Raw genomic sequence first — 27,114 nt, 5'->3', positions numbered from 1 at the left:
GTTAAATTTGTATTAATCATGCTGAAAATGCTGGAAAATGGGAAATTTGTATTAATCATGCTGAAAATGCTGGAAAATGGGAAATTTGTATTAATCATGCTGAAAATGCTGGAAAATTAGGATTTTTTTAAAATCCATATCAATTAACATTTACTTTGGTATCATAAAGTTTCTTGGATTTGTTGCTATGTAATTTAATAAACAAAACATTTGATGGACTGCTGATATTACATTTTAATGCATATGTTTTAGAATTTTCCCTTGAAATTTGATTTTGGAGGCACAAAATAATCAATTTTGCATATACAGTAAAACATGGTTATACGACCATCCAGGGCCATAAAAAAACCAGAAAGGTCTTGTCACAAAAAATGCCTACATGAAATATGTGAGACATGTCACTCACCACACCACAGTTATGAGCGAGGTTAAAGTTTTGGTTGAAATTTGGGTCAAACTCTGACATCAATGTTACTAGTTCAATGGTCATAGTATGAAATGAAAGGTCATGCCAAAAGAAATCAATGCATATAATATATGACTAACCATTCAAAAGTTGTGAGCTAGGTTAAAATTTTGAAATGTTTGTCAAACTCCAAGGTCATGGTCACAAAGTCAAATTTCATGGTATAAAATGTACAAGCTTGCCATAAGAAATCTATAGATACAATATATGAAAAGCTCTACCTTCAATAATTCAGGAGAAATTTCCTAGGTTAGGTTTTCTTAAAAGTATTTCAAACTCAAGGGTCAAGGTTACGTACAAGATTAGAAACTTTAGTACCAACAGAAAGGTCTTGTCACACAAAATATACATATGAAATATGACAGCCCTATCACTAACAATTCAAAAGGTATGAATATACATATGAAATATGACAGCCCTATCACTAACAATTCAAAAGGTATGAGCAAGGTTAAAGTTTTGGACAGACAGACAAAAAAAATGTCCTATGATAGTACTTTGATAGTACATTTTGATTTGATATAGTGTGACCCTGTTACTCTTGAAAAGAATTTGTTTTAACTAATTTCCTGTATATTGCCATGAAACACATTGATCTTCTATTGTGGCCCCACCCTACCACAGGGAATTGAACAAACTTGAATTTGAACTATCTGAAGATGCTTGCATATTGATATGACTAATCATGGTCCAAGAGTTGTTGAGATGAAGATTTTTAAAGACGTTTCCATATATATTCTTAAGTAAAACTTTGATCCTCTAATTTAGCACCGACCTAATCACGGGAGTCATGTTTTAATATTTCCTCAAAAATAACAAGTTCAACAACCTTTAATTTTCTCAAGAATTGAAGAAAATCAAAATACTTGCCACATGCCTTCAAGCACATCTTCACTACCCCATACAAACACTTCCTTAAAAAAAGGCCACAAGGTGGGGCATATCTCTTTGCACTGAGTGTGTACCTGCTTTTTCTATGAAGTCATGTAGTGACCTTTGATACTATCTTCCTCTCTTGATAACAAAGCTACATGTGAATTATCAAATCAATCAAGCAACAAATGTGCCTGTAGTGTGTTTACAAGCTTTTTCTATAAAGTCCCATGGTGACCTTGACCTTTTGACCCCAGAATCATTAGAATTCTTCCTCTTTTGATAACGAAGCTACCTGACAAGTATCAAATCAATTGAGCAAAACATACACACTACGTTAAACCCACACAAGAGTGTCTACAAGCTCAGTGTTATACACACTACGTTAAACCCACACAAGAGTGTCTACAAGCTCAGTGTTATACACACATACTAACCCACACAAGAGTGTCTACAAGCTCAGTGTTATACACACTACGTTAAACCCACACAAGAGTGTCTACAAGCTCAATGTTATACACACATACTAACCCACACAAGAGTGTCTACAAGCTCAGTGTTATACACACATACTAACCCACACAAGAGTGTCTACAAGCTCAGTGTTATACACACTACGTTAAACCCACACAAGAGTGTCTACAAGCTCAGTGTTATACACACATACTAACCCACACAAGAGTGTCTACAAGCTCAGTGTTATACACACATACTAACCCACACAAGAGTGTCTACAAGCTCAGTGTTATACACACTACGTTAAACCCACACAAGAGTGTCTACAAGCTCAGTGTTATACACACATACTAACCCACACAAGAGTGTCTACAAGCTCAGTGTTATACACACTACGTTAAACCCACACAAGAGTGTCTACAAGCTCAGTGTTATACACACATACTAACCCACACAAGAGTGTCTACAAGCTCAGTGTTATACACACTACGTTAAACCCACACATGAACAGTTCCGTTACTGTAGGAGGAGTTAGACAGACGAATTGTGTACTGTCCCCATATAACAGTCTACATAAAGGTTCATTAGCTTTGTGTCTCAGTACATTGGATTGTTCATGAATTCCCTTTACAACTTCAGTGGAATTTTCAAGTTCTGCTGGTAAGGTAATTATAAAAGGTCATATGTGATTTTCATCAGTGATACATAATTTTCCGTGACTTTTCATCAAAGGACCCCATTGGAAATAAGCTTTCGAGCTTTCATGGGCTATCCTTGGTATATATGTATGTATGTTTGTATACATGTATATACCGAATAAACATTTTCAGGTATAAATCACTTGCATTCTATATAGTTCCTACAAAAATATTGGGATATATTACCAGGTCTGTTTTAGAGTTTGCACATTTTGATAGTTCCTGGCAGTAAAAATGGAAGCTATTATGTATTACAGAAGATTGTATATAGACGGAAATTACTAAGTTATTATTGCAATGAAGGGAAGAAAAATCTGTATCAAAGATCGAACCCAGGTCCCTTGCACTTATAGTTAGGTGATCTAACCATTGAGCTAACCAGGCCATATAGTAATATCATTACAATGTGAACTTTTAACTCTATTTTGTAAAACCTAAAAGAACTCATGAAATTGAGGAAATAAAAATTAGTTTTAGAAAAATTGGCAGTTTTAATGTCACATGTGACCTTTTAAAAGTGCTTAACGCCACCACCAACAGAAAAATAGAGGTGTGAATTTTCTTTTCAAAAGACAAAACAGGTCCAGGTAGCTTTATGTCTCTGTGCATTGTAGAACTGATAATTCATTACAATACACAACAGGTGAAGTGTTTCATACACCTTATCAGTGTTTCAGATGTGAAGAAGAAAAAGGAAATGTGGACATCATGAAACGTGTATTTTGAGGCATCATAAAAATGAGGTTAATTTACATGTACACCAAGTTATTAAGAAATGTTTTTGCATCTCAAAAAAAAAAATCATATAAACCATATACACATACAAGAGGCCCATGGGTCACATCGCTCACCTGAGTCACCTTGGTCCATATCAGAAGACTTTCCATATATATTTGCATGTAAAACCGTAGTCCCTATTATGGGCCCAACATACCCCTGGAGACCATGGTTTTTGCAAACTTGAATCTACACTATGTCAGAAAGCTTTCATGTAAATGTGAACTTCTTTGGCCCAATGGTTCTTGAGAAGAAGATTTTTAAAGATTTTTCCTAGTATATATTTGTATGTAAAACTTTGACCCCCCCCCCCTTGTGGGCCCCATCCTACCCCCAGGGGCCATGATTTGAACAAACTTGAATCTGCACTATGTCAGAAAGCTTTCATGTAAATATCAGCTTTTCTGACTCAGTGTTACTTGAGAAGAAGATTTTTAAAGATTTTCCCTACGTATTTGTATGTAAAACTTTGATCCCCTATTGTGGCCCCATCCTACCCCCGGGGACCATGATTTTAACAAACCTGAATCTGCACTATATCAGGAAGCTTTCATATAAATCTCAGCTTTTTGGCTCAGTGGTTCTTAATAAGAAGATTTTTAAAGATTTTTCCTATATATTTGTATGTAAAACTTTGATCCCCCCTTGTGGCCCCATCCTACCCCCAGAGGCCATGATTTTAACAAACTTGAATCTGCATTATATCAGGAAGCTTTCATATAAATCTCAGCTTTTCTGGCTCAGTGGTTCTTAAGAGGAAGATTTTTCCTATATATTTGTATGTAAAACTTTGACCCCCCCCCCTTGTGGCCCCATCTGACCCCCAGGGGCCATGATTTTAACAAACTTAACTCTGCACGATGTTAGGAAGCTTTCATGTAAATATCAGTTTTTCTGGCTCAGTGGTTCTTGAGAAGATGATTTTTAAAGATTTTTCCTATATATTTGTATGTAAAACTTTGATCCCCTATTGTGGCCCCATCCGACCCCCGGGGGCCAGGATTTTGACAAACCTGAATCTGCACTATATCAGGAACCTTTCATATAAATCTCAGCTTTTCTGGCTCAGTGGTTCTTGAGAAAAAGATTTTAAAAGATTTTTCCTATATATTTGTATGTAAAACTTTGATCCCCTATTGTGGCCCCATCCGACCCCCGGGGGCCAGGATTTTAACAATTCAGAATCTGCACTATATCAGGAAGCTTTCATATAAATTTCAGCTTTTCTGGCTCAGTGGTTCTTGAGAAGAAGATTTTTCCTATATATTTGTATGTAAAACTTTGATACCCTATTGTGGCCCCATCCAATCCCCGGGGGCCAGGATTTTAACAATTTAGAATCTGCACTACCTAATAAAGCTTATCTATAAATTTCATCTTTTCTGGCCCAGTGGTTCTTGAGAAGAAGATTTTTTAATGACCCTACTCTATTTTTACCTTTTCTTGATTATCTCCCCTTGGAAGGTGGCCTGGCCCTTTATTTTTACAATTTAGAATTCCCTTTACCTAAGGATGATTTGTGCCAGCTTTGGTTGAAATTGGCCCAGTGGTTTTTTGAGAAGAAAGTCAAAAATGTTAAAAGACGGACAGACGGACAGACAGACGGACGGACGCCGGAATATGGGTGATCAGAAAAGCTCATTTGAGCTTTTAGCTCAGGTGAGATAATAAAACTATATACACATATAAAACTATATACACATATAAACCATATACACATATAAACCATATACACATATAAACTATATACACATATAAAACTATATACACATATAAACCATATAAACCATATACACATATAAACCATATACACATATAAACTATATACACATATAAACCATATACACATATAAACCATATACACATATAAACTATATACACATATAAACCATATACACATATAAACTATATACACATATAAAACTATATACACATATAAACCATATACACATATAAACTATATACACATATAAACTATATACACATATAAACCATATACACATAAAACCAACATAATATTAACAGGACTCTTAATCATCTGCTCTTGGAAAAGGGCATGACCCAAATTCATTTTAAAAAAACACACTAGAATCTCTGACAAAAAAACTAGAATCCTCCTTATCAAAGAATGCTTTGTGTCAAGTTTTATTGAAAATAGCATAGTGTTTTTGAGAAGAAGATGAAAATGTGAAATGTTCATAGATGCCAAACAACACACAAAGTTTGGTCAGAAAATCTTAGATGAGCCAATAAAAACATTGTATAGTGGGTTGAGGCGATATAAATACTCATATCACATAACAATGAAACATCTGAGGCAATATAGATACCCATACCTCATAACAATGAAACATGAGGCGATATAAATACTCATAACAACGAAACATTTGAGGCAATATAAATACCCATACCTCATAACAACGAAACATCTGGTCACTGGAGGTCTGCCGTAATCGCTTTGCTGCATAAACTGTGCCACTATCAAGGTCACACGTTAAAACTTCAGTGAAACTTCCACATACTGTAATGATTCCAAATGTGATGTTGCTTTATTAAGTCTCCCATTCTAAATATTTACAATTCAAATGATTTTACCTTTGATATCGTTACAAATTGTAATGTAAGACATTTCCTCATGTCTTGCAGTTGTAAATAATGTGCATATGAATACAGATAAATACTGTATATTTCAATGTAAATAATGTGCGTATGAATACAGATAAATAATGTATATTTCAATGTAAATAATGTGCGTATGAATACAGATAAATACTGTATATTTCAATGTAAATAATGTGCGTATGAATACAGATAAATACTGTATATTTCAATGTAAATAATGTGCGTAATGTGCGTATGAATACAGATAAATACTGTATATTTCAATGTAAATAATATGCGTATGAATACAGATAAATACTGCATATTTCAATGTAAATAATGTGCGTATGAATACAGATAAATAATGTATATTTCAATGTAAATAATGTGCATAATGTGCGTATGAATACAGATAAATACTGTATATTTCAATGTAAATAATGTGCGTATGAATACAGATAAATACTGTATATTTCAATGTAAATAATGTGCGTATGAATACAGATAAATACTGTGTATTTCAATGGCTAGGAATTCCAGCAGAAATGAAAGTGGAACAGAAATATAAGAAATGGTCTTCATTTTCAAAAATACATGTGACTTATTGAGGGTATGAACTGCCACACTTTACCGCAGCATACTTTTCATGAAGAACATTAATTCTACCTAGGCCACAGTAAAGCATCACAGTTCATATCCTCAGGTATTTTCAAAATTGAAGCCTATATTTCTTCAGTTTATTCAACATAAAACAATTAAATTTGGTTTGTCTCTTGATTCCAAAGTCATCAAATTTGTAACTTTTAAAAGTTTCTAGCACACATTTAGAAGCTATGTTGCTCATCCCCTTGAATGGATTTAGCATGGCAGACGATTCACCATAGGTGGACACTCATTAGGTCACTTTCAGTTACTCAGGTGACCAATGAATTCATAATATTCTCATTCAAACATTTAAAAAGTCAAGTCTATTGTTGAAAACATGTACTGAGATTTCAGATTTCAGTTTGCACTTTCGTTTTGATACCGTGAATCATATTCCCTTCTGGGGTGTATTTCTTTTTACTTCCAGCCTGTGACCTACCTGTGGGTTCTTTGACCTGAATATCCTCTGGAAGGATGAGATTGGGTTTCCTTTTCTGATTGTTTAAGGCTGTTTCTTCCTCTTCATCCGGTATGATTTCTTCCACAAAAAGTTTTCTCAAAACATCAACAGGTTCTGAAAATTAAAACAATTCACTACAGGCCTTGTGGAGGTGTGACACTGATAGAAAATTAAAACAATTCACTACAGGCCTTGTGGAGGTGTGACACTGATAGAAAAGCAGTTACTTTAACCTCTTTTGCAAAATAAAGCCAAACTTCTTGCAAAAGAATAGGCTCAAATCTATACGGCTCCAAACTTAACTGTTCGTGACTTGTCGTGTTTAACTTAATAAATTAAACGGAAAGTATTTTCAAATATATGATAGATTAATATTGATTTAATCGTCAAGCAAGGATTTTTGTTGTTAAAGAAAAGCAACAATGTGGTTAGGGTTGCCTTTCCCTTTAACAAGATTATTTTTTGACATACCTTCAAAAAATTTAAAATTGTACCCAAATCTTTTTTATATCATTTTGTCATTTGTATGATAAATTGATTATTGGCGGTGAACTGGCAATCAAGATCCCGTAAATATTGTTTAATGTAGATCTATAAAATATTGCATTATGCAGGTTAGGTGTAACAGAGGTTGTTACCATTCACAATTTCAATTTTTCTATCCTAACAAACATCAATATTTTTGTTTTCTTTCATGTTAAAAGATGTACCTGTTAAAATAAGTCACCTAGCTTAAAGGAGCAATACATTTATCATCTGGGTTTTTTCACAATTGCTATAACGTAGTATATGTTCTTATAATATGCGACATGATAAAAATGTACTAGTTTGTGGAACTATGAAAATGTTATTGGTATGCTTAAATTTTCTTCCTTTTTATAAGAGTGAACACATATTCTGAATAAAAATACTATTTGAGTATCATAATGAATATATCTATAAATATTATACAGAGTTTTAAACAAGAGGCCCAGGGGCCTTATAGGTCACCTGCGTATCATGTAACAACCTTCCAATGTTTGAATTAGGTTTGTGTTTAAATATAAGAATTTTACTTTTGGATGGAAGAAACATTGAATAGCTATGTGGTCAGCCCCGCCTTTGCACCAGAACCCCTGACCCAGGGGCCATAAATTTCAGTTTTGAAAGAAGCATCCTTGATCATCATTATCATACTATTAGTTTGTCTACTTAATACCCAGCAGCAGAGGAAAAGATTTTCAAAGAAATAAAATGCATTTTCACTATATGATCAATAGGGCCCCACCCTAATACCAGAACCCCAGACCCAGGGGCCATGAATTTCACAATTTTGAAAGAGGCATCCTTGCTCATCATAACCATGCTATTGGTTTGTCTCCTTAATACCCAAGGACAGAGAAGAAGATTTTCAAAGAAATAATGCATTTTCACTATATGACTTATAGAGCCCCACCCTAGCACCAGAACACCTGATCCAGGGGCCATGAATTTCACAATTTTTAACAAGTGGTACTGTGAGCAATGCTCATTAAGAATACCCCCCACTTACCCCAATCTCCCAAAGGGTGTTGGTAATAGGTATAAACTACCTCTTTTCTGAGTGTTGTTACTTCGATGTCCAGTGCGCATGACCTTTGACCTTTTGACCCCAAAATCAATAGGGAACATCTTCATCCCATGGGTAGTCCATATGTATGATATGGTGACTGTAGGTGGAAAGGATAACGCTTTAGAGCCCGGAAACCATATTGCTACTTCAATGTCCAGTGCACGTGACCTTTGACCTTTTGACCCCAAAATCGATAGGAATCATCTTCATCCCATGGGTAGTCCATATATATGATATGGTGACTGTAGGTGGAAAGGATAACGCTTTAGAGCCCGGAAACCATATTGCTACTTCAATGTCCAGTGCGCTTGACCTTTGACCTTTTGACCCCAAAATCGATAGGGAACATCTTCATCCCATGGGTAGTCCATATGTATGATATGGTGACTGTAGGTGGAAAGGATAACACTTTAAAGCCCGGAAACCATATTGCTACTTCGATGTCCAGTGTGCTTGACCTTTGGACCCCAAAATCGATAGGGAACATCTTCATCCCATGGGTAGTCCATATATATGATATGGTGACGGTAGGTGGAAAGGATGATGCTTTAGAGCCCGGAAACCATTGCGTCTACAGACGGACGGACGGACAGACGGACAACCCGATTCCAGTATACCCCCCACAACTTGTTGCGGGGGGTATAAAGAGGCATCCTTGCTCATCATTACCATGCTATTAGTTTGTCTACTTAATACCCAGAGACAGAGAAGAAGATTTTCAAAGAATTTCTACATTTTCACTATATGACCAATAGAGCCCCACCCTAACACAAGAACCCCTGCCCCAGGGGTCATGAATTTCACAATTTTGGTAGAGGGCTCAACGCTCATTATAATTATGCCCACAGTTTGGCTTCTTGATGTCCAGGAGTAAAGAAGAAGATTTTTTAAAATTACACTCATTTTGATGGTTTTTGCCCCACCCCTCAGGCCCCAGGGGGGCAGGGACCACGAATTTCACAATTTTTGTTCCCCTCCACCCACAGATGCTATATGCCAAAATTGGTTGAAATTGGTTCAGGGGTTTCAGAGAAGAAGCTGAAAATGTTCAAATGTTAACGCACGACGAAGGACAAAAAGAGATAGCAATAGGTCACCTGAATGAATTCAGGTGACCTAAATATCGCTATGGTAGGAAAGGTGAATTTTGGCGACACCCACAAACAGAATTTATTAAAGAAAAGGCAGGGCATTGATCCCCGAAAGGTTTATTTATCATGAATTATGGTTATTTTTCATAATTTCAACTAATTTTGCATCACACAAGACCAACAGCTGAAAAGATGTAAGACTTTAGTTTCTGGCTTGTGAATGGCGACATCCATTTGATGACCTTTGACATTTTATGTAACGGTCAAATAATAAAAAAAAAAATTTGGGCGTTTTTGTTGTCCAGACCATAACTTTTTTGTCTTTTAACATAGGCCTTTGATATTTGGTATGTGGGTATACATGATAAGACAATGTATTGAGTGTCATTTTTGCTGACCTTTGACATTCACCTTTTATGTAAAGGTCATAGTAATAGAATTTTTTGGCTAGGCCTTTGGTATTTGTTATGTGGGCATACCATGATAAGACAGTGTGACCTTGAAATTTTATGTAAAGGTCAAATAATAGAATTTTTGGGCATTTTTGTAGATCGGGCAACATAAATGCTCAATTTTTTTTTATCATTTGACCATTGCATGAAAGGTCAAAGGTCTTCAAAAATGGCACATGACACATCATCTTATCATGGTATACTCACATACTAAATATCAAAGGTCTAAGTCAAAAGACAAAAAAGTTATGCTCTGGACAACAAAAATTCTATTAATTGACCTTTAAATAAAATGTCATGGTCAAAGGTCATCAGAAATGGTATGCAACACACTGTCTTATCATTATTTACCCACATACCAAATATCAAAGGCCTATGTCAATAGATAAAAAAGTTATGGCCCAGACAAACTTTGTATGAGAAGCGGAAGAAGAGGAAGACGAAGAAGCGGAAGAAGAATTCACAATAAAACAACATGTCCCCCTTCTGGGAAGGGGAAATATAAGTGGCCAAAGGGCCTAGCATGCTGATTTTTAAAAAAATTAATATTAAAGGGGCATGGACACAATTTGAGCTGAAAATTTTCAAATTTTATTTTCCACATTTTTATTATTAGCAAAGCTTAACTAAAGCATTTCTAATGGTCAACCAAAATTTGAATATCAGTTTGCTGAGTTACACGTGACACACAACACTCACAATTCTTTGTTATGTAAACAAGGCTGCCGCTCGTGCCATGTTTTTGTTTACATATGGACTGCTTAATAGAAACAAGAGGCCAATGGGCCACATTGCTCACCTGAACAGCAGTTCCTAGCAATAAACAAGCTTGAGCAAAACTATCATTATACAATCAGCTTGGTTGAGAATTTTTTTTTCAAAGGTAACGACTAAAAATTCATTAAAATTGATTATCAAACTTAACTACAAATTCATCAATTATCATATTCCCTTGTAGATGGATATGGCCTTTCATATTACCAAATTTCATCTAAGGATGCTTTGTGCCAAGTTTGGTTCCCTATACATTTGCATGTAAAACTTTGATCCCCTATTGAGGCCCCTTCCTAACCCCAGGGGTCATGATATCTACTAACTTGAATCTCCACTTTGTCAGGAAGCTTTCATGTAAATTTCAGCTCTTCTGGTCCAGTGGTTCTTAAGAAGATTTTTAAATGATCCCATTCTATTTTCACATTTTTGTGATTATCTCACGCTTCATTTGAATAAACTTGAATCTCCACATAAGGATGATTTGTTCCAAGTTTGATTGACATTGGCCAAATGTTTCTGGAGAAAATTTTCTTTATGTGGCCCCACTGTACCCTCGGGGGCCATGATCTGAACAAATTTGAATTTACTCTAAATTGGGAAGCTTTCACTTAAATCTCTACTCATATGGCCTGGTGGTTCTTGAGAAGAAGATTGTGGCCCCATCCTAACCCGAGGGATCATGATTTTAACAAACTTGAATCTCCTTTATGTCAGGAAGCTTTCATGTAAACTTCAGCTTTTCTGGCCCATTCTTTCTTGAGAAGAAGATTTTTAAAGATTTCTATGTAAAACTGATCCCCTATTGTGGTCCCATCCTACCTCCAGGGACCATGATTTTAACAAACTTGAATCTGCACTATGTCAAGAGGGTTTTTAAATAGCCCAACCTTATATTTGCATTTTTGTAATTATCTCCCCTTGGAAGGGAGAATGGTCCTTCAAGTCAACAAACTGGAATCCCCTTCACCCAAAGATGATTTGATTGAAATTGGCCCAGTGGTTCTGGAGAAGATTTTACTATATATCAGCATGTAAAACTTGGGGGGGGGGGGGGGGGGGGGGGGGGGGGGGGGGGGGGGGGGGGCATGATCTAAGCAAATTTGAAAATACTTTATATCAGGAAGCTTTCAGGTAAATCTCCACTCTTCTGGTCCATTGGTTCTTCAGAAGAAGGTTTTTAAGGATTTTCTTTATATATTCGCATGTATATAACTTTGATCCCCTATTGTGGCCCAAACATAACCCCAGGGGTCATGATTTTTACAAACTTGAATCTCCACTACGTCAGGAAGCTTTCATGTAAATTTCAGCTTTTCTGGTCCAGTGGTTCTTGGGAAGATTTTTAAATGACCCCACCCTATTTTTGTGATTATCTACCCTTAATAGGGGGCATGGCCCTTCATTTGAACAAACTTGAATCTCCTTCACCCAAGGATGCTTTGTGCCAAGTTTGACCAATGGTTCTGGAGAAGATGAAAATGTGAACAGTTTACGCCAACGACACTGACAGACAACGGACAAATTTTGATCAGAAAAGCTCACTTTTTGAGCTTCATGTAAATTGAAAAAATCTGCTTTAAATGAAACTTGTACTAGTATAACTTATGCAAACAAAAACATGGCACAGGCCTTGTTTACATAACAAAAAATGGTGAGCTCCCATGTACCTTGACAACTGACATCCAAATTTTTGCTGATCATTAGAAATGCCTTTGTTAAACATTCTATGCATTAAAAATGGATTGAAAATTTTCAGCTCAAATCGTGTCCATGCCTCTTTAAAATTCTGGTGCCATTTGTAAATTTATGGCCATAGATTATGATTGGCAGCCTCAATTAACCTCTTTCCCTCATTTAAATGGTGATTTTAATCAATTTAAGTTTTTTAAAAAATTTAATTATATAATATCATTGAAATTTTGGTGCAAATTGTAAATTCATGGCCAAAGATGAAATGAACTCTCTGTTGACCTCTTTAAATGGTGATTTCGATGAACAGGATTTTTTTTAAAAATTAGATTACGTAATATTGAATTGTCATTTATAAATTCATGGCCAAAGATTATGATTAGAAATTTCAGTTGACCTTTTTCCTCATTGAATGGTGATTTTAATGCTTTGATCCTAACCCCAGTGATTGGGATAAGCAAGCGCCCTGCACCATAGTCGCATTAAATTATAAAATGGCGCATAGAATATTGAAAACAATGCGCTGCTAAGGCGCATATCATCTATACCTAGTTTGACCTTTCCCCCGACTGACTTTTGTAGATCTACAAACTTTTCAATTTTTGAGCTGATCCCCCACTGAATCTATATCGATTTCGTGCTTGAAAAATCTTTATTGCTGTAGTGCTTTTGTAATGGTACAACTTTACATTCTTTTAAGTGCAAGTATGACTGCGATTTTCTCAGTATCTGATCAAACAGTAAAAGGTTATCTGATTGGTTAATACCATTAAATTGTAATTTTAACGTGCACAAACTGAAGATGCCACCAAAAAAAATTTCCTAAGCGTGACAAAGGGCAAACTTTCCTTTATTTTCTTCTGAATGGTAAGCCAGTACCAGCAGTAGACAATGTAGGAGCAGAAAATGATGATGCGAAAATGTCAAAATAGACAATCACGATGAGATTGATCAATTCTAAAGTAAAACGTAACTTTAACACAAATAATAAAACTAAAGTTACCTATGGCAATACAGTCTGTTAGTATAGGGTTTAGATTATAATTTACTGGTCTCTCGGACTCGTCATTTTAAAATGTCACATAAAAATTTCAATATGGCGCATTTTAGAAATGTCACATTGATACTAGCTGGTAACGTGCCATTGTCACATTTAGCAATTTGCTTATCCCAATCACTGTAACCCTTTTTGAATTAAATTTCCTATATGCAGAAATTCTTACAGGTCCTGAATTAAAGCACTCAACTTGTAGATAAAGAAATTTCCTAATCCAACATTCGTACTAACAAAAGATTTTATAATTATTCTATGCTGACCAGAAATACAGTGAGCTATTCTGATGAGATATAATGAGATATACAGTGAGTTATTCTGAGATATGGTGAGATATACAGTGAGTTATGCTGATGAGATATAGTGAGATTTACAGTGAGTTATGCTGATGAGATATAGTGAGATTTACAGTGAGTTATTCTGAGATATAGTGAGATGTACAGTGAATTATTCTGATGAGATATAAAGTGAGTTATTCTGATGAGATATAGTGAGATATACAGTGAGCTATTCTGATGAAATATGAGATATACAGCAAGTTATTTTGCAAAGATATAGTGAGATATACAGTGAGTTATGTTGATGAGATATAGTGAGATATACAGTGAGTTATGGTGATGAGATATAGTGGGATTTACAGTGAGCTATTCTGATGAGATATAGTGAGATATACAGTGAGTTATGCTGATGAGATATAATGAGATTTACAGTGAGCTATTCTGATGAAATATAGTGAGATATACAGCGAGTTATTCTGATGAGATATTATACAGTATGGAGTGAGTTTTACCTTGCTGGGGTTTAACCTTGACTGGACGTTATACAGTATGAAGTGAGTTTTACCTTGCTGGGGTTTAACCTTGACTGGACGTTATACAGTATGGAGTGAGTTTTACCTTGCTGGGGTTTAACCTTGACTGGACGTTATACAGTATGGAGTGAGTTTTACCTTGCTGGGGTTTAACCTTGACTGGGCGTTTTGGAAGGAGGTTGCGGTTATCAGACATGTATTTGATGATGGAGTTGATGTCTTTGAACATTTCCTCTGGCTCCCCCTCCAAACAGTATTGGTTCTTTCTTCGATCGATCAGTCTTTTTCTGGTCTGTCCAGCATTACAGAACAGTATAGCCAACTGATCAAATACTAACATACTCTGTTTCAGTATGTAATACTCCTCAGACAAGTTTTTCGTTTTCAGCTTGCGGACTGCTGTGTTTGTTCTGAAAAGAAATATCAACTCTACATCTATCCTGTCTTCTCATTCTAAATGTACTTCTAAAATATCAACTCTACATCTATCCTGTCTTCTCATTCTAAATGTACTTCTAAAATATCAACTCTACATCTATCCTGTCTTCTCATTCTAAATGTACTTCTAAAATATCAACTCTACATCTATCCTGTCTTCTCATTCTAAATGTACTTCTAAGCCATCCAGGATTAATGACTCTTATGAAGTCCCATTACAAATCAATACTGATACTTATGAAGTCCCATTACAAATCAATACTGATACTTATGAAGTCCCATTATAAATCAATACTGATACTTATGAAGTCCCATTACAAATCAATACTGATACTTATGAAGTCCCATTACAAATCAATACTGATACTTATGAAGTCCCATTACAAATCAATACTGATACTTATGAAGTCCCATTACAAATCAATACTGATACTTATGAAGTCCCATTACAAATCAATACTGATAAAAATTTTTCCATCTAATCTGCAACTGATGTAAAATGCACTCTCTGTTTACAAGTAAAAATCATCACCTTTGCAATTTTAAAAATCGTAAAGCAGTCATACAAGATCTTGGTTTTTTTTATCTATGGTTCATTTCAATCAAAAAAAGCATTTATTATTCAAGTAACTCTCTCCTTTAATCATATGTCAAGTTTAAAAGACTTGGTTTTCTGGTAATTTGGTCAATATAAAATACAGGTAAACTTCAGTATCTCGAACACCGATATGTCGAATACCAAGGATGTCTCGAAGTGAGTCAACGGTCCCGTCCAGTTTTACTATACCGGTATATATGATTTTTATCTCGAACACAGAAATCTGGAATACCTGGCTCATCTCAAAGTAAATTTACTGTCCCATGTGCTAAAAACACATGCATTATCTCGAAGTCCAAGAAGTTTCTCGCTTCATTGACTTCACTCCTGAAGTACACAATCATCCCATTATGCTAATTTTACGGTCTGTTAGGTATAGCACGGGCTTCGTGGAACCATTGCCAATAATCAAGCCTTATTAGCCCCAAGCTGTTGATTTAGGAGCTTTATCTAATTATGCAGATCGGGTGTTTGGATGTGATAATGAACACTAGCTTATACGTAACGTTACACGATAATTAAACAAGCAGCTTGGGGACGAGTACTGAAATAGGAATTTGATTTTGTCGTAATACAGGTTTACACCTGCTATTACAAGTCAAAGTAAAAACTAAACACATCAAAGTGATATAGAAATCAAGAATTAAACAATAAAAGACCTTATTTTTGGTATAGATATCAGCACCAAAATTCAAAATCTTCAGTATCTGATAAGAAATCTACATGTAATGAAGGACCCGGTATCCAACCCGGGGGATAGTTGGATTATCTAGCAGTGGTATAAAAAGGAATCTTAAAGTTCATACAATGAAAACAAAGTTCCAATCTATAACAGAAGTAAAAAAAGACACAGAATCCAAGGCAGCGATATTTCCCCGTTTCCGTCTTCGTCATTATTACAGTGATCGGTTTATCATTTACAAAGCATAACACAATAAATCTGGGTGTCAGAAATACTGAACCGAACGTGATAACTGATTATCGCTATGATAAACGACCGATATTCGTAAATTGTAAGTGTTGCAGTATCAAATAAAGTAACAGATATGCCTGCAAGTGCAAACATATTTTAAAAAATCCCTAACTTTGAACAAAAACTTTTACCAGTTTATTTACCTCTCAAATAAAACATGCAACATAAAACATTACACAGTATTGTTGTCAAATTCATTATCTTCGATTTCTTGAACCCTCGGATATCTCGAAGTTTTTCTTCGGTCCTAACAAGTTCGAGATATCGAAGTTTACCTGTACAAGAAAAGATGGACAGTCATTCATTTTTATGGAAATAAGAGTTACAGACAGTCCATGGATAATGAATATGGCATTACAATAAAATTCATATAGCAGAAAAATGTTACAGATAAAGTGATTATCGTAATAATATAATTTTACTTGTAACATGCCATTTGATTGGTTCATTTAACATTAGCAACATTCTTTATATTGTAAAAACAAAGTTGCTGTTTAGTCCAGCTATATGACGTCCTAGGAATGACGTCTGAATATGTTTGACTGTTCAGTTTCCATTAAGTTGCTATGGCAATATTTGTCCGTGTCCTATAAAATTCATATTCTCTTTAGAATTATCCATCAAATATTATCAAATGCAATTAATGAAATTAATCAATTGAATAAATTAAGTCGGGACAGTGTATGCTATTTTATAAACCACTTCGCGGTTTATAATGCGTAAACTGCCCCAATTTACTTTATATATTGTATATAATGAGTAAAAGTTACTTTCATTCCTTAAATAAATAAGATGATTTTTGAATGAGCAAAAGGTCAAGTATATATATTGGTGATGAAACTCTATTTTTACTCAAAGCACAGTTGCATTCATCTGAGTATAAGGCAGAGACAAAAATTTTATCTTAGTCGTAAGATTTTTTGTGAAAATGGCTACTGGTTTTCGTTGATGCAGAAATCAAACAAATTTTTCAGCCAATCAAAATTGCCGTAATTTCATCAAGACAATAAATATTGAATGATTTCATTCTCAAACACATTGTACAGTAAAACACACTTATAGGGAAGTGCTGTGGATGAATTTTTTTTTATCCATTATAAATGTAATTCCTTATATCCAATAAGTTCATGTGTTTTGAAACTACAAGGAATGAAAAACATTTCGCTACATGTAAGTGTGAATTCATTATAAGCATGTTCGCTGTAACCATGTTTTACTGTAAGCATGAATTCATTATAAGCATGTTCTCTGTAACCATGTTTTACTGTATATGATACTAAATTTGTCTTTAGCAATGCACTGACTCGATTGGACCATGGCACTTAAGCTTGTTGATTTCCTGTAGGGATGGAAGCTCCATCTGTTGGTATAGGTTCATGTAGTAGTCTGTAATTAGGCGGTAGTAGCCATTGATGCCGGAGACAAAGGATTCAGCCACAGCTTTACTCTCAAATCTCAACACCTGACAAATACAACAAGAGACTCATGGCCACAAAGCTCACCCTAGTAGTCATGTTCATTACACATGATCACCAATATACAGAGAGAGAGAGACACAGAGAGAGAGAGAGAGAGAGAGAGAGAGAGAGAGAGAGAGAATCCCTTTAATACAAGTAAATCTTGATAACTCAAAGTTCAAGAAGCTTTGATAAAACTTTGAGATACATGAATCAAGAGCTCAAAGGTTAAATTAAATCTAGAAATTAAAGGTCCAATCATTATGGTTCAGATTTTATGATAACCAGTAGTGTAGATTTACCACATAATGGAATGAGAATATTTAGTATGGTATGTCTCTAAATTATTTTCTCAAAATAACTGTCAAGTCTAAACAACTTTTCATAATTACACAGCATCATACAACTATCCATTAATGTGAAAATTATATACTTAAACAAATAATTATCTACCCTAAAACAAAGCACATATTTAAACTCTTGATTAGATAATTAATCCTCTACCTTATAGTGATGCTCTGGTAATGTGTATTGATTAGATAATTAATCCTCTACCTTATAGTGATGCTCTGGTAATGTGTATCATTAATTAATCCTCTACCTTATAGTGATGCTCTGGTAATGTGTATTGATTAGATAATTAATCCTCTACCTTATAGTGATGCTCTGGTAATGTGTATCATTAATTAATCCTCTACCTTATAGTAATGCTCTGGTAATGTGTATCATTTGTAAGTACCTAATCAACACTAGCCACAGACATTCACCATTACCTAATAATGTTCAAGCAGAGATAATGATACAATGGATTAATGGTGTCTATAGGCTACCACCCCTTTGAGATGTCGAGTAAAAGACAACAAAATATGTTTAATATTTTACCCACCATCAAAGTTAAACACCGATTTCCAATTATCAACAGTAAATTACTTGTCTCTTTATTTCAATAACAAATTAATTATATTAGAGACTAATGCAGGAGATGAATGTTGAAGGAAGATGTGATCTCATTCAGCAGATTGATCACACAGTCCATATCATGTCAATAACATTTTGAAATTTGTGTAGAGCATGAGTAAATATAAAATTGATATAAATATTTCATTGATACTGCAAACAACCTTCTGTCATGAATAAAAGACACCGATTAACCCATAGCAAAAAAATCAATGTCAAATACTAGTTTGGCCAATCAAAATTAATTGATAGATTATCATCCCCATCCGCCCCTCAGAAAAGAGCCCGCCCCAATTTTTTTTATTTTTGTAAAAATTACAATTTCAAACAAACTTGCTTCCCAGTGACATGAGTGAATGATTAAAGTCACAGAATGTTGGTTTTATATCTTCTACCAACGATTCTTTGAATGATAACTTGATTAACACTTTATGTGATGCCTTTTGTCATTAATTTTGGGGGTGGTGGTGGGGGGGGGGGGGGGGGTGGGGGGGGTGGGGGGGATAAAAATAAAAAAATAAAATCCTCACACCTGCCCCATATTTTTTTGTGACCCCGGATGATAAATCTACTAATTAAGTTGAATTGGCCTTTCTAAAATCAATATTGAAACAACCTAAACTAGTCATTATTGTTGTTTTAGAGCATATAAAATTATACAATAAAACAGACTGAATCATTGACAAGCCCTAACAGAAATAAACAAGAGGCCCATGGGCCACATCGTTCACCTGAGTCACCTTGGCCCATATTTAAAGATTTTCCCCATATGTTCACATGTAAAACTTTGATCCCTATTGTGGCCCCAACCTACCCCTGGGAGCCATGATTTTTACAAATTTGAATCTGCACTATATCAGGAAGCTTTCATGCAAATATAAACTTCTTTGGCCCAATGGTTCTTTTGAAGAAGATTTTTGAAGATATTTTCTAATATCAGTATGTAAAACTTTGTTCCCCTATTGTGGCCCCATCCTACACCCCCCCCCCCCCCCACCCCAGATCCCTATAAAAAACCAGGGATATGTGTTCTGGAACGGTAAGTGTTCTCTGCTCCAAACAACACACCTCAAACTCTGCTTCAAACTACACACCTCAAACTCTGCTCAAAACTACACACCTCAAACTATGCTCCAAACTACACACCTCAAACACTGCTCAAAACTACACACCTCCAACTCTGCTCCAAACTACACACCTCAAATTCTGCTCAAAACTACACACCTCAAACTCTGCTTAAAACAACATACCTCAAACTCTGCTCAAAACAACATACCTCAAACTCTGCTCAAAACTACACACATCAAACTCTCTCCTTTTAACTACACACCTCAAACTCTCTTCTTTTAACTACACACCTCAAACTCTCTTCTTTTAACTACACACCTCAAACTGTCTTCTTTTAACTACACACATCAAACTGTCTTCTTTTAACTACACACCTCAGACTCTCTTCTTCTAACTACACACCTCAAACTCTCTTCTGTTAACTACACACCTCAAACTCTCCTTTTAACTACACACCTCAAACTCTCTTCTTCTAACTACACACATCAAACTCTCTTCTTTTAACTACACACATCAAACTCTCTTCTTTTAACTACACACCTCAAACTCTCTTCTTCTAACTACACACCTCAAACTCTCTTCTTTTAACTACACACCTCAAACTCTCTTCTTTCAACTACACACCTCAAACTCTCTTCTTCTAACTACACACCTCAAACTCTCTTCTTTTAACTACACACCTCAAACTCTCTGCTTCTAATAAAATACCTCAAACTATTTCATTATACAGTGTTTCTATCTTACCAGGAATGTGGCTCCAGTTTTTGGGACAGGGTCCCGATCCCTTTAGACTGGGAAATTCATTGTAACTTTTTTGTTCAGATTGAGAATTTTTTAATTAACATAACAATTTCCCAAGTTTTTGTTTCAGTTAAAGAGGTTTTAATTTCTTTTTTAAAGGTAAAAACCAAGATTCACTATCGTTCATTCAGTATCAAAGTACATAAAATGTAGTCTAGAAATCTCTGTATTTTTCTGTATTTTCACAATAGTGATCATTTGAAAAATACATCTCAAAATTGGGAATTTCTAGATGATTGATTGGGAAATTTTTGCTTATTTTCCAATTGGAAGGCATTTTTTTTTATCAGATCCATTTTAGGTTCTGGTTACTTACTGATGTCTAACATCATTCATGATGCCTTTTGATTTGTGATCACTACAACATTTAGTACAGAGGTTGGCTCTTGTACCTCATTTGATTTGGTGAACACCTTACAATGAACTTGTAATATTGATTAAAGACCTCACAAAATGTCAATGAATTGTTCAATGGGGATATTGTCTCGTACTGATTCAAAGTGAAAAAGACAATAAACACTACAGACTGGGCAAAAGGAGTCCACCATTATTGAGAAACATCTAATAATGGAATTAGTGACTGAATAGGCAGAAAAATTCAGACTTGCATAAGTCGTAAAAAATTGCTGATGAAAATGTTAGAATCAACAGTGGCAAATGTGTGTCAGTCGCAGGACCATAAACACACATTTTCTATTTGGCATGAAAACTACAAACTACCAAATATGAATATAAGGAGTAATTGTCTGGCCTGTATTATGGAGATACGAAAAACAATGAAAGAACTGGTGGTAAGTTGAAACCATTTATGCAAATTATCCCCATGCCTCCATTGTTTTTGTACACCTGTGATAGAAAAGTTCAATCGCTGGTGGCCAAATATATGTAGCTCAGTTGGTAGAGCACCTGACTAGAGATTTAAGGGGCCCAGGTTCGAATTCCTGGCTGGTCCATTGCATTTTCTCCCTTCCTGTTACATTTGGTGCTGTAGACCAGCTCCTGGAACTGACAAGTGAAAATGCCTGCCGGGGGATAAAGATCTTAAGGGGGTGAAAACATTTTAAGTAAGGAGGAATGTGGCTGTCAGACGGGTTCGATCACTGGTGATCAGATAGCTCAGTTGGTAGAACACCTGAATAGAGATTCAGGGGGCCCAGGTTTGAATTCCAGTATGGTCCATTGCAATTTCTTCCTTCCTGCTAAACCCATAGATACAAACAAACTAAACATGTTTTCCTTTAAAAGGTAAAGAACCTGAATTGTAAATTGTTTTGAGTATTTTCCCAGCTTGTCTGCTGAGATATCACACCCTACCTCAGGGCAACCATTGGATCTGTCCAGGTGTACGTTCCATGATTTTTTCTGATCAGCATGATTAGGCGATATGTGAATGGCTCGGAAATTGTCTATCGAAGAAAAAAATTCCTGTGGAAAAAATATCAATAATTAAATATCACAAGCAAATTTCTAATAAGGCCTGTTGGCTACATTGTCCACCCGAATCACTTTGGTCTTCTCGAGAAATGAATCTTGTAACTTAATTTACAGTAAATCAAAGCTATAGCGAACCTACAGGGTCAGTGAAAATAGTTTGTTATAACCAAATTATGTTAAATCCAATAAAAAAATTTGTTATTTTCCTATCATATCACTTCACAACAAGCGTGAATTCATCATAAATGTGTTCATTATAAACATGTTTTACTCTATATATGACATAAGAATGCTTGCAAATTGATTGGACAATGTGAAAAGCATTGTTTAAGAAATTAATTTATTTCCTGGGTGTTCCTATGTAACAATCTGAATCTCTGCTATAGCTCCACTCTGACTCAAACAGTCTTGGTTTAAACAAAAACAGCCTTAGTTTTAACAAAAATGACCTTGGTTTAAACAAAAACGACTTTGGTTTAAACAGAAAGGGCTTTCGTTTAAAAGTCCAGAACAAGTCATAAATTTAAATAAACACTGATGTAACAGACACAATGACAAACATGTGCAGTATACAGTAAAACATGCTTATAGTGAAGTGCTGGGGACAAACAATTACAGTAAAACACACTTATAGTGAAGAGCTGGGGGACAAACAATTACAGTAAAACACGCTTATAGTGAAGTGCTGGGGACAAACAATAACAGTAAAACACGCTTGTAGTGAAGTGGTGGGGACAAACAATTACAGTAAAACACGCTTATAGTGAAGTGCTGCGGAAAAACAATTACAGTAAACACACTTATAGTGAAGTGCTGGGGACAAACAATTACAGTAAAACACACTTATAGTGAAGTGCTGGGGACAAACAATTACAGTAAAACACGCTTATAGTGAAGTGCTGGGGACAAAAAATTACAGTAAAACACACTTATAGTGAAGTGCTGGGGACAAACAATAACAGTAAAACACGCTTATAGTGAAGTGCTGGGGAAAAACAATTACAGTAAAACACACTTATAGTGAAGTGCTGGGGAAAAACAATTACAGTAAACACACTTATAGTGAAGTGCTGGGGACAAACAGTTACAGTAAAACACGCTTATAGTGAAGTGCTGGGGACAAACAGTTACAGTAAAACACGCTTATAGTGAAGTGCTGGGGACAAACAATTACAGTAAAACACGCTTATAGTGAAGTGCTGGGGAAAAACAATTACAGTAAACACACTTATAGTGAAGTGCTGGGGAAAAACAATTACAGTAAAACACACTTATTGTGAAGTATGGGGGACAAACAATTACAGTAAAACACACTTATAGTGAAGTGCTGGGGGACAAACAATTACAGTAAAACACGTTTATAGTGAAGTGCTGGGGACAAACAATTACAGCAAAACACACTTATAGTAAAGTGCTGGGGACAAACAATTACAGTAAAACACACTTATAGTGAAGTGCTGGGGACAAACAATTACAGAAAAACACGCTTATAGTTAAGTGCTGGGGACAAACAATTACAGTAAAACACACTTATAGTGAAGTGTTGGGGACAAATAATTTAGAATTGTTATAAACGTAATTCGTTATATCCAATATTAGAATTCATATAATATGTTTATAAACTTCAGGGAATGTATATCACTTCGCTGTAATCAGGAATGCATTATACCGTATATACTCGCCTATAAGTCGGATTTTTGGGAGTTTAATATTGGTCCAAAACTCTATGTCCGACTTATTGGAGTGTCCTAAGAAGATTAGTATTTTTCTGGATGCCGTAATGTATAGCCTAGTATTTTTAAACAACAAAAACATGGACGAAATAATTAAAATGTTTAATTTGCTGAGAATAAAAAGTGAAATATCAATGTCATATCCCAAAACATTATTGGAACACGGATAAATACATAAGAGTTATTGATATGAAATTGATTTGTTGGGGAAAAAATGTCAAATATTGGTGCATTTCTCGAAATATTATTTGAAACACATGCAAAAACATTAGAGCATTGATTTTGAAACTGTAAACCGATTCTTGAAAAAAGTTAGACCAACTTGTAAATGGGTCAATGGCAATTCCCTCCAAAATAACCTAAAAACTATACAACCAACTTTAAGGCAAACTGACTTATAGGCAAACCAACTTATGGGCAAACCGACTTATGGGCAAAGGCAAACCGACTTATAGGCGAGTATATGTGGTAAGCGTGTTCCCTATTAACAGGGTTTTCCTGTACTCGTTGCACTGTTACACACTATGTAGATATTTGGCGTGGTCTCCGACTTTTTATTCTTCTTAATATAATGTCAAGTTAAATTCTTACTTCATGTCAAGTTAAATTCTTACATTATATATCATGTTAAATTCTTACATCATGTAAAGTTAAATTCTTACGTTATGTCAACTTAAATTCTTACATTATGTCAACTTAAATTCTTACATTATATATCATGTTAAATTCTTACATCATGTAAAGTTAAATTCTTACATTATGTAAACTTAAATTCTTACATTATGTCAAGTTAAATTCTTACATCATGTAAAGTTAAATTCTTACATTATGTCAATTTAAATTCTTACATCATGTCAATTTAAATTAATTCTTACATTATGTAAAGTTGAATTCTTACATTATGAATAAAGAGCCCTTTGTACGGAGTGCTGCCATTTTCTTCATGTTGTTGTACGTCGAGCGTGAGCTGTACGGGGCGCAAGCTTCCTGATACTTGTTTGGCCTCGTATCTTTCCACACCATAATTCTGTACCTCATTCAAAACATCCTATGTATAACAGAAATATGTGTTTGATTTTCTTTAATACATTATCATAATAGTTGAATTCCTTTTGAAACATGAATCAAAACAAATATCAGCATATATTCCTTTTAAATCTAATCACTTTATAGCTGGGTAGCGCAGTCGGTTAATATGTCGACTGCTGATCTGTAGATCACGTGTTTGATTTCTAAAGGGTCTTCTTTTTTTTTTCCAGATTTATACTTTCTACTAAAACTGCATTTTTTACATTTTCAATTTCAAAATATCATTGTACAAATCCTCCTTTTTTAATATTTTTGTACAAATCCTCTTTTTTTCACTATTATTGTACAAATCCTCCTTTTTTACTATTATTGTACAAATCCTCCTTTTTCACTATTATTGTACAAATCCTCCTTTTTTTACTATTATTGTACAAATCCTCCTTTTTTTACTATTATTGTACAAATCCTCCTTTTTTACTATTATTGTACAAATCCTCCTTTTTCACTATTATTGTACAAATCCTCCTTTTTTTACTATTATTGTACAAATCCTCCTTTTTCACTATTATTGTACAAATCCTCCTTTTTCACTATTATTGTACAAATCCTCCTTTTTTTACTATTATTGTACAAATCCTCCTTTTTTACTATTATTGTACAAATCCTCCTTTTTCACTATTATTGTACAAATCCTCCTTTTTCACTATTATTGTACAAATCCTTCTTTTTTTTTTACTATTATTGTACAAATCCTCCTTTTTTTACTATTATTGTACAAATCCTCCTTTTTTACTATTATTGTACAAATCCTCCTTTTTTACTATTATTGTACAAATCCTCCTTTTTTTTACTATTATTGTACAAATTCTCCTTTTTCACTATTATTGTACAAATCCTCCTTTTTTCACTATTATTGTACAAATCCTCCTTTTTCACTATTATTGTACAAATCCTCCTTTTTCACTATTATTGTACAAATCCTCCTTTTTTCATCCACATCACTTTTCTGTAGGTGTGTTATTCTTCCTTAATAATTTCTCTTAATAAGTATGGATAATAGGCGGAGCTATGACAATTGTAAAGCTAGAGGTGGATACATGATTTGTTGCATCTGAAATTTTTGTTTCTGAGTGAAAGTTCATAACCCTTAGAATATGCCATCTACAGTACCTGCAACATTATTCTTGATATTTCTATCATGCTTGTACCCTATTTTATCCTGCCTCTGATAAATATCTTGGAATTTCATTGGCTGAAACCAATACTACATACAACAATGTTATATATATGCCTCTGACTGACCTAATATCCACGTGGTTTACTGACCACATGTCTACTATGATGTTATGAGAATAAGTATATCCTGTCGCTTCATGGAGTCAGCGCATATTATGACGTCATAGGTACACAAAAACAGATGTATTCATTTTTTAATTTACAGTTTTTCGAAAAGCTGTTTTTATCTGTTCTTGATGGTTTAAATGTTGCATTGTTGTACATTTGATAAAGTATCTCAAGAATACATACATTGCAGTCATTTATTATGACAGTTGTACATGTACATTAGAAAAGCATCAAGAATGAATAATGTCAATATGTCTTTAATTAATGTATAAACTTAAAATCATCGACCGGATAAATTTCGTTATGTAGATCGACACTTAGAGGGGTATTACGGAAATATATGGGGTCATGTTTTGCGTGTATCAGGTTTTCCATTTATCATGAAAATTGTTTATTAAGTCACTTCGAAAACTGCCGGGATCGTGATTTAAATCTAATGAAAAAGTAAGACATTTTCCGAAAGCTTTATTTGACGTTTTATCTAAGATGCTATTTTTAAGAATCCATTGAGGAAAGATATCACGTTTGAAGGAGAACATAAAGCTGGCAATTATAAGGTACAAGAAGAGCTACTTGTCTGTCCAGAGCTGGAGAAAAATTATCACAATATCCTTCTAGATAAGTAGCCTGGAAAGTAGGCAGTTATCGTAATGTCCTTCTAGATAAATAGCCTGGAAAGTAGACAGTTATCGTAAAGTCCTTCTAGATAAGTAGTCTGGAAAGTAGGCAGTTATCGTAAAGTCCTTCTAGATACAAATTGTAAGTAGCCTGGAAAGTAGGCAGTTATCGTAAAGTCCTTCTAGATAAGTAGTCTGGAAAGTAGGCAGTTATCGTAAAGTCCTTC

At 34.7% G+C, this 27,114-nt stretch overlaps 1 protein-coding gene across 2 annotated transcripts in view; it reads right to left on the bottom strand.

The window, feature by feature from the left end:
• Positions 1 to 27,114, bottom strand: part of LOC125647819 (tyrosine-protein kinase JAK2-like) — a 155,013-nt gene that overhangs the window by 114,600 nt on the left and 13,299 nt on the right. For both annotated transcript variants that reach the window (XM_056139556.1, XM_056139555.1), the window contains 6 exons: positions 24,796 to 24,945; positions 22,045 to 22,155; positions 17,752 to 17,909; positions 14,577 to 14,848; positions 6,956 to 7,090; positions 5,682 to 5,791 (listed from right to left, as the gene is read on the bottom strand). In XM_056139556.1, the coding sequence (XP_055995531.1) occupies positions 5,682 to 5,791; positions 6,956 to 7,090; positions 14,577 to 14,848; positions 17,752 to 17,909; positions 22,045 to 22,155; positions 24,796 to 24,945 (936 nt within the window). The remainder of the gene's footprint in view (positions 1 to 5,681; positions 5,792 to 6,955; positions 7,091 to 14,576; positions 14,849 to 17,751; positions 17,910 to 22,044; positions 22,156 to 24,795; positions 24,946 to 27,114) is intronic.

Source organism: Ostrea edulis, chromosome 6 (genome assembly GCF_947568905.1).
Source record: "Ostrea edulis chromosome 6, xbOstEdul1.1, whole genome shotgun sequence".
Classification (NCBI taxonomy): Eukaryota; Metazoa; Mollusca; class Bivalvia; order Ostreida; family Ostreidae; genus Ostrea; species Ostrea edulis.
The sequence above is the reverse complement of the archived record's forward strand: the minus strand, read 5'-3'. Positions and strand labels throughout refer to the sequence as shown.